The sequence below is a fragment of the Vicia villosa genome, linkage group LG4, assembly GCF_029867415.1.
Source record: "Vicia villosa cultivar HV-30 ecotype Madison, WI linkage group LG4, Vvil1.0, whole genome shotgun sequence".
Taxonomy (NCBI): Eukaryota; Viridiplantae; Streptophyta; class Magnoliopsida; order Fabales; family Fabaceae; genus Vicia; species Vicia villosa.
In genome coordinates, this window is record NC_081183.1 from 170252673 (window position 1) to 170261779 (window position 9107).

At 28.8% G+C, this 9107-nt stretch overlaps 1 protein-coding gene across 1 annotated transcript; it reads left to right on the forward strand.

The window, feature by feature from the left end:
- The first annotated feature begins 5867 nt into the window (after nt 1–5867).
- On the forward strand, nt 5868–8788 carry LOC131595885 (uncharacterized). Its single transcript, XM_058868401.1, has one exon. The coding sequence runs from the start codon at nt 6206–6208 to the stop codon at nt 7841–7843; it is 1638 nt and encodes a 545-aa protein (XP_058724384.1). The 5' UTR covers nt 5868–6205; the 3' UTR covers nt 7844–8788.
- The last annotated feature ends 319 nt before the right edge of the window (nt 8789–9107 follow it).

A 9107-nucleotide genomic window follows, 5' to 3' on the forward strand; every position in this document is an offset into this window, starting at 1 on the left:
ATATAAATGATTAATGGTGCAATCAATATCAGTCTATTAAATCCATTTTAAGTATGTAAATAAAGGGCACGATCGTGTTATCACAGCTTTCTATAATAATGTTAATGTAACCAATGTTAAATCTATATCATCTACTTAATATAAATGTAAGGAAGTCATGATGGCAACCCTAGGCACATGTCATTTTGAAAACAATCCTAGCCACATGTCATTTTGAAAACAATCCTAGCCACATGTCATCTTGGTAACTATTCTAATTACAAACTCTACTAGCCGTCTACCCCGTGCAATGCACGGGTAAGTATTATCGATAAATATTAATTTAAAAAAGTATAAAATAAATCTGTATTAATTTTTTATTAAATTTGGTTTTTATTAAGAAAATTTAACAATAATTTAATAATTGTATTTTATAAAAAAAAAGGTTATATTCTTAATAAAATAAAAAATAAAATAATTTGTAAAATGTTAAAAATAGTGTCCTTGTATGTAGTGGTGTAGACACAATAAATAAATAATTTTTTTATGAATCAATTGATGAGCATTACCACCACATTATAATTTTTGTTATTAATTTGATTTTTTTTCTTCAAGGTCTTTTTATAAATAATATTAGTAATTTTTTAAATATATAGATATAAATATTTTTATTGGCAGAATTAGCAACAATAAGAATACAAAAAGAAATAAAAATCTCTAGACAGACAACACCAATTCATCTTGAAACTAATTTTATTTCTGATTTCTTCAACAAATTTTTTTTTTGCTAAAAATTGTATTTTAGAATGTTTCAAAATCACCTATAAATAAACACAACTATAATCAGAAAAAAAATGAAATTTAAAATAAAAGAAAATAAGCTCAATGTGTTTGTGTGGATTTGGATTAGAATCAAACTTTGATAGATGGAAAGAGGAAACATATTTAGAGAAATATTTGAGAAATAGTAATCATTTGGCTAGAAGAAATGAAAACATAAGCAAAAAAAAAATGAAATTTCAAATAAAAGAAATTTAAAATAAAAGAAACTTTGTGTGGAATTGGATTAGAATCAAACTTGGATAGATGAACAGAGGAAACATATTTAGAGAAATATTTGAGAAATAATAATCATTTGGCTAGAAAAAATGGAAACATAGAACAATTGGTAGTCATTTGGCTAGAAGAAAGCGGTACATGAGAACTAATAGAATAATTAGTAGGTAAATGTTGTATAAAATTTATGAAAGATGAATGATAGAAGAAGTTGATGAATTGGTGAATTTAAAGATGGTTTATGGAGGATGGAAGAAGTTAATTAATTAGTGAGGTTACAAGTTGGTTTTTGTACGTGGCCAAATTAGTTGTTGTACGTGGAGAAAATTATTCATACTAATAGGTGAGAGATTGAATGGTAGTGGAAGTGTGGGAGTGGAGGTGATTCTGGTGAGTAGTGTGCATTGAGTTGGAGTCAAAATATTTCAACTGCATGATAGTTATTATTATTAAATTAATTTTATTTCATTATTAAAAGTTTTAAAAATAATGAAAGTTGTTTGAAAAGAAAATCACGTGTCCATTTTTTAAACAATTTTATATATTTATTCAATTAATTGTAGTGGTTTATAAGTAATGGAAGTTGTTATAAATATGGAACGGTTATTTAAATTTAATTAATAATTATTAAATATTAAAATAATTGAATTAATAAATTAATAAATAATTAATTAATAGTTTTGGCGGGAAATTTTAATTAGAGAAGTTATAGGATTATAATTTAGTATGATATTAAAATAAATAATAATAATATAATAATATTAAACCACCACTATTATTAATAATAATATAATATTTAGTTAATAATAATAGGGTTAATGAACTTTTTCGTCCCTTTAAATATTTCAAATTTCGTTATTAGTCCCTCCAAAATTTTCCTTCAAGAAATCGTCCGTTTAAAATTTTTCTTCCGAACTATTGGTCCCTAACGTCAAATTTTGTAGCTAATCGGTGGCTAAAGTCGTAGCTAATCTCTAGCAAATTTGACGTTAGAGACCACTAGTTTAGACGAAAAATTTTGAAGGGACGATTTCTTAAAGAAGAATTTTGAAGGGACTAAAAATAAAATCTCCAATATTTAGAGGGGCCAAAAAGTTCATTAACCCATAATAATAATAATCTACCTCTACTTAATATAAAATAATAATAATAATAATAGTAATATTAATAATATAATATTCAATTACCACTATTAAAAATATCCAAATAAAAGACATTATTAAAAAAATCTTTCAAACTTATAAAATCTTGAAATCTAGCCTATATTTCAAGTTTAAAAAATATAAAAGTAAATTTTAAATATATTTTAGATAATCAATTTTTACGATAAAATAGATAATCTTAAATTAGTTCATGCTAAATTCTAATTTTATTTTTTTATTTTTCTATTTTTCTTCTTTTATTTTTCATTTATTTAACAAAAAAAAATGTTTAAAAAATAACTTACTTCTCAAAATAAAGATGAAATAAAAGTATAGTTTAAAAAAATGTGTTTTCCAAATGAGTTACACAAATTTTTAAAAAAATGTGTTTTCTAAATGAGTTACACAAATCATTATGAAAATAAAAAGAAAATTTTGTAAATCATTATTTATTCTCATATTGATTATAATTACACGCTTAATCCACTATATCTCACAAACTCTTTTAATTAAGTAAAAATTTAATTTTTGTTTTATAATTATTTATTTTCAAATATAAATAATTAATTATTATTTATTATTATTTGTCCTAATATGTTAAAAATAGCTAACTAAATAGAATTAGTCAAATTTTAAAAACAAACATAGCAATGTTTGTAATAAATAATATCAATTTTATAAGAAAATATAAAATTGCAAAAGTTAAAATTAGTCAAACTTTAAAAAATAAACTTAGCCATTTTTATCAATTCAAAAAATAGGTGGTTTTGTTTTTATAATTTTTTACTGAATAACCCACCCTCAAAAGTTATTTGTTCGATATTTTTCATTATATATATATATATATATATATATATATATATATATATATATATATATATATATATATATATATTAAAATAAATTTTTTAAAATAAAATATTATAAATTTATAAGTGCAAAACATTCCCTTTCCAAAATAAATTGTTGACTACTTCAATTCAAAATTATTTAAGTTGGTTATTATATTCCTCACTTAAAATAAGCAAAATTATAACAAACTTCAATTTAAATATTTAGTCTATTAATATTTGATATAACAATCTTTTTTCCTACCGATTATTTCCTACATATTAACAAGAAAGTTTCTCATATTTTTATTTCTAATAACATATTTTATTCTATCAACTATTAATTATATATACCCAAATAAAACAATTTATTATTATTATTAATCATATATATCCAATTAAAACAATTTATTTTTATTATTATTTTTATTTTATGGTTTTCACTTTTCACCCATGTCCTCTTTCATGATGTCACGTTTTTTTAAACAAAATTAAGAGGTGGAGTTTTGTAACCACACACCTACACCCATGATAACACTTGCTAAAAAATAATATTTTAAAAATAAAATAAAAAATTGTACAGCACACACAATTGTGTTGTGTTCATTTAGTATTTCAACTTCCCACTAACACGACAATATAAGTCTCCAAACACATAAAAAAATAGTTTTTTGATTGAGACATTACACTTTTCTATTTTTCTATCTAGATGGAAAACAATAGTAAAAAAAAACGGAAGAATGGTGAAGATTCCGAACTGTCAATTACATCTCCAATATCTATTAAAAAAGTTGATCATAAGCATCCGACCACCAATAAACCTGCAATTTTTCTCAATTTGACATCAGAAAGGTATGTATTGTGTGAGCATATTTTCATCTTCTTATTACGAAAATAAATTTTGTATGTATTGTATGAACATATTTTCACCTCTTTTCATGCAACTTAATTCATAGCAATCAACAACATGATCAACCATCTAAGGCAAATACGGAATATGATTGGGATTCTAACTTATTCAATCCTACAAAAGATTGTCATTATGATGATAATGAGGTAAAAATTTTGCAGTTTACATTTTATTAGAACTTCATATATTTCTTTTTAGAAGCTTTTTTTTTTTTATAATTTGGTTTATGTAATATTTAAATGTTAGGAATTAACTCAAAGGGTGACAAGTTTGGAGACAGTACTTCAAACCATAATAATATCAATAGAGGAATTGAAGGAGATGGTAAAGACAAAATCTCGTATGCACAATACACCTTCATCCGACATTCCATCTAAGAGCATCTCCAATGGTAGTATTTTTCAATGAGTTCTCCACCTAGACATCAATATAATAATTAAATATTGAAATAATTTGCCATGTCATAGTAGAGTTGCATTGCAATGCAACTAGTAAAAAATTGTGGTAGCCAATCAGGAGGTAAAGTTCTGGGACCCATTTGAATTACACCAATAAAATAAATATTAAATAAATTATTTTGAGATGATATGGCTGGTGGGACCCATAAAAAACTCAAAAATGGGTTGCACCATTGGAGATGGTCTAACAAAACTTTGGAGGAAATTTTAAAAAAAATGTGTGAAGAAAGAATCATGTCACTTAAAGACGACAAAGAACATGAGAAAACCATCGCTGTGAGAAGTGTTCGAAAAGTGTTCTCTACAAAATCTAAAGAAAAAAAAGATAACACACCTCCTATTGTCGTAGCCAAGACGTCAACAGGGTACACTTTCCCATCAAAAAAGAAAAAAAAAACACAATTCAATTTAGTTGGGTCTTCTATTCCAAAGGTATTAATCTGTTGTCATTGGTGTGTATTTAATTTGTATATTCATAAATTTATGATTATTTTGTATTCATGTTTTTTTTTAATTTAATATTTTCATACAGTGGTTGGCTTTAATGTTTCGACCAAAGAAAAAAAATGGAGTTAAATGAAGAAGAATGTAACTTAGTCATTTTTTTCATTGTTCTAATTTTAAAAATATTTTTCATAATGTTTAAGTTGTATATTTATTCCTGTACATTTTTTTGTAGGAATGAGATTATGATTGATGCTGATTCATGGTATCATGCAACAAGGAGTTTGCTATTAGATTTGAAGCCCAATAAAATGATTTATCAAGATTTGAAGCCCAATAATAATTTTTTTATTTTTTGTTTACATGATTATGATACTAATGTTTGAAAATAATCAGATATTTATACCGATCCATGATATGGATACTCTTCATTGGTTCTTGTTGGTAATTAATTTTGAGACACGAGAGTTGATTTATCTGGACTCTTATCAAAGCTCTTCCACTGTTAATAGCAGGATGCTTAGCATCAAAAAATTGGTAACAAAACTCTTCACACTATAGTTATAATGTAACATATTCAACTATGATAGAAAACCACTAACAAATTTATGTATGGTTCAGTCTATTTTTATGGAAGAACTGTTGATGGATCCAACATTCTATGATACCAAACCAAACTATGGCAATAAAATAACAGAGTTTAAATTAGTCACTCCAAAAGGTTTGGGAAGTCAACGGGAAGGATCGTAAGTTACAACTCTGCATTATAATTAATGTTTTTTTATGAATATTTTTTTTACTTTATTGTATCTCTTATCGGATAAATTTTGTTTTAGGAATGATTGTGCGATTTGGGTGATTCTGTTAGAGAGTAATCAATAATCATTAGTTATATATTTAATTAGTATTGAAGTACTATTAGTTAGTATTATTCTCTAGAAGTTTCTTAGTATTTAAGATTATGACACTTGTAGGGTTATGATATGTCTAGAGTTCTATATATTGAGATGTAATGGGTTATTTAAGAATCATCAAATGAATGAAAAGTTTCTTATTTTCTTAAATAGTTTTATTGTCTTTTCTTAGTTTGTTTAGTCTTGTTAGGGTTTAGCTTTTTGCTTCCTAACAAATGGTGCTTTCATCGTGTACTCAATTCCTTCTATTGATTACCTTCATCTTACACCTTCATCTCATCAATGGAGCATTCCTCCCACCTATCCCACAAACCCCTCTTTCACAACTCCTACCACACCTTCACTTCCATCCTTTCCATGGGAACTTTTCTCACCCTATTACACAAATCCATATGTTCCATCATCATCACCAAATTTATATCCAAATCATGGATATTCACCACATATTCTTTATTCATACACCCCTTATTCAATGGCCCATCATTCATACTACTACACTGATTGTCACCAACAACTAAAACCTTCAAACACCTACACATTTGGTCATAAATATCAAAGCCACCCTAGTAGTAAAAGAGATTGTAAGAAGCAACTGGAAGTCTCTCTTCCTTATTTTAAGAAAATATCTAAGAAAAATTCTCAAAAACCTTATGATTCAAAAAATAAGCAAAAACAAAAGTTTCAAAAAGTGTCTCATTCTGGTCCAACTTTTCAAAAAGAGATTGTTCCTAAGTCCAACTTTTCTTCCGTAGCTGTCAAAATCAAGCCTTCCTCCAATGAGAAATCAACGGTGAAGACTAGGGCTGGTCCTATTTCGCCATCTCCGAGAAGTCTTGGGACAGGTTCCGTTGAGCAGGCTGAGACGGTGGAAGCTATCGGTGCTGGTCAGTTAGCCGACGAATTCCTACAAGGAAGCAACGACGAAGCCGACAACGAAGAGAAAGCTTCAGGTTTGGAATCTTGTTCGGAGTTGGATTCTGATTCGGATAATGAAGATGATGATATTGAGAAGAAAGCTATGGAAGAAACAAGAACAAGGGAGCGAGAGAAAGAGGATGTCGAAGCTGATATTGTTGACATTAAGCCTGTTATTTATGATCTTACTTACTTGTTGAAATTGTGGGGAGAGAATTTGGATTATAAAAAGGGTAGAGAGACTCATGGGATGTTGATAGTGGATGGGTTTGATTCCAATTTGTTTACTATGGCTTCTGTTGTTAAATGGTATGTGAATTATGGGAAGATAGATGATGCATTTAAGATGTTTGATACAATGCCACATAGGTATTTGATTGAGGTTTTGGCTAAGGTGAATGGGATTTTAGAGATTATGATGAGGAAGGAGAATTTGGGTCAGTTTGATGGGAAAGTTTTGACAGAGAAGTTGCGGAAACTCAACAATTCGCAACAAAGCATTGAATATGTATCCCGATTGTGTGTTTCTCACCGGAATAGAGCAAAATATATTTTCGAAACATGGAATAAATTGTTCAGTTCTTCCCAGAAAGATCAGCGTGTCCCTTTTCTGAACTTGGCTAATGACATCATACAAACTAGTAAGCGCAAAGGCAACGAGTTCGTTAATGAATTCTGGAACGTTCTTCCATCAGCTCTCAAGCGTGCTTATGCAAGTGATGAGTCAGGAAAGAATTCAGTAATCAGGCTTATTGACATTTGGGAGGAGGGAAAGATTTTTGGTTCACGGTCTCAGGGTCTCAAGGGTGAAATAATGAGCAAGATCCCCCTTCCATCATCTATAAGCAATAGAAAGAATTCATATTCAAATCCTATCAAGATAGCTAAGAGGGACGCCCAATCATTGAGATTAAAACTAGCTATCGGATCTTTGCCAAAAAAAATAATAACAGCGATGCATTCTGAACATCCTAATGAAGAAGTTGTCCTGAACAAGTGTAATGATGTTGTATGTCAAGTGGGTAAGCTTATAGAAGATGTTGAAAATACATTGTCTCAAGGAAATCAGCCTGGACCCATTTTGGTTCATGACTTGCAACAGCAGGAAAAGGAGCTTAAACAAAATATAGTGCAACTAGAAAATGCGAAGGCTGCTAGGGCCACTTTGCTTTCCCAGCTAAAAGGAGCACTGTAGGAACAGGAATCCAGTCAAGAAGTTGTGATTGAAGTTATGCATTCTCAATTGCTAGCTGGACAAGAACTGATTGAGCGGGTAGCCAGTATCCGGGAGAGGTTTGTCCAAGCACCAGAAACCCCATGGGTGCTGGAACAGAATAGTCCACCCGCTCAACCGACCAACATCCCTCTTCAGTCTTCTTTGACCCAATCTAGTATGTCATTTGCTCCTCTCCAAACTACCGAGGAAGATGCCAAGGCTGCTGCAGCTGCTATTGTTGTTAGGCTTGCTGCCTCTACATCCTCAGCTCTCATGCTTACATTTGTTCTTTCTTCCCTTGTCGCTGAAGTTATGCAATGTGATCCGGGAAGAATATCTCCACTCTCTTATTTATTTTCGAACCTTGAGGACAAGGTTCAAGTGAACCCCACAGCAATGTTAGAGAGTAATCAATAATCATTAGTTATATATTTAATTAGTATTGAAGTGCTATTAGTTAGTATTATTCTCTAGAAGTTTCTTAGTATTTAAGATTATGACACTTGTAGGGTTATGATATGTCTAGAGTTCTATATATTGAGATGTAATGGGTTATTTGAGAATCGTCAAATGAATGAAAAGTTTCTTATTTTCTTAAACAATTTTGTTGTCTTTTCTTAGTTTGTTTAGTCTTGTTAGGGTTTAGCTTTTTGCTTCCTAACAGATTCATTGGATGATGCAACAAGGAGAGAATGGTTATAAGATTGAAGTACGAAAAATTTATATAACACTGTTTTTTTTTTAATTTCTTTACATTACTATGTGAATATTTTAACGACTTTTGCAACATTATGCTAACAGGTGGATGAAGGGTCGAGACTAAAGATTGCACTACAACTGACACTACATCCTTTTAACAACAAAAGAGATTTAATGTTACAAAATTCTTTCACACACCAACAAGATTTTATGAAAGGAACCGATGCTGAGTAGAATAATTGAAATTATTTGTAGTCTTTAAAGATTCTTAAATGATTATTTTTTGCAATTATATTTTCACTCTGTTATTGATTGGTGTGAACAATATTTTATTTATGGCATTATAATTTTGTTTGATTATCTATTATGTCTTTAATTTTTTAGACAAATGATTTTTTTGATTTCAGACATATGAAATACAATTGGAATGACAAGTCAACTCTTAAAAGAAATATATATCTAGTTCATATGAATATTAAAATTAAGTCTCATTAATCAAAGAGGTGAGAAAATCCTAACCTTTTCAATCCAACAATCAGCTGCC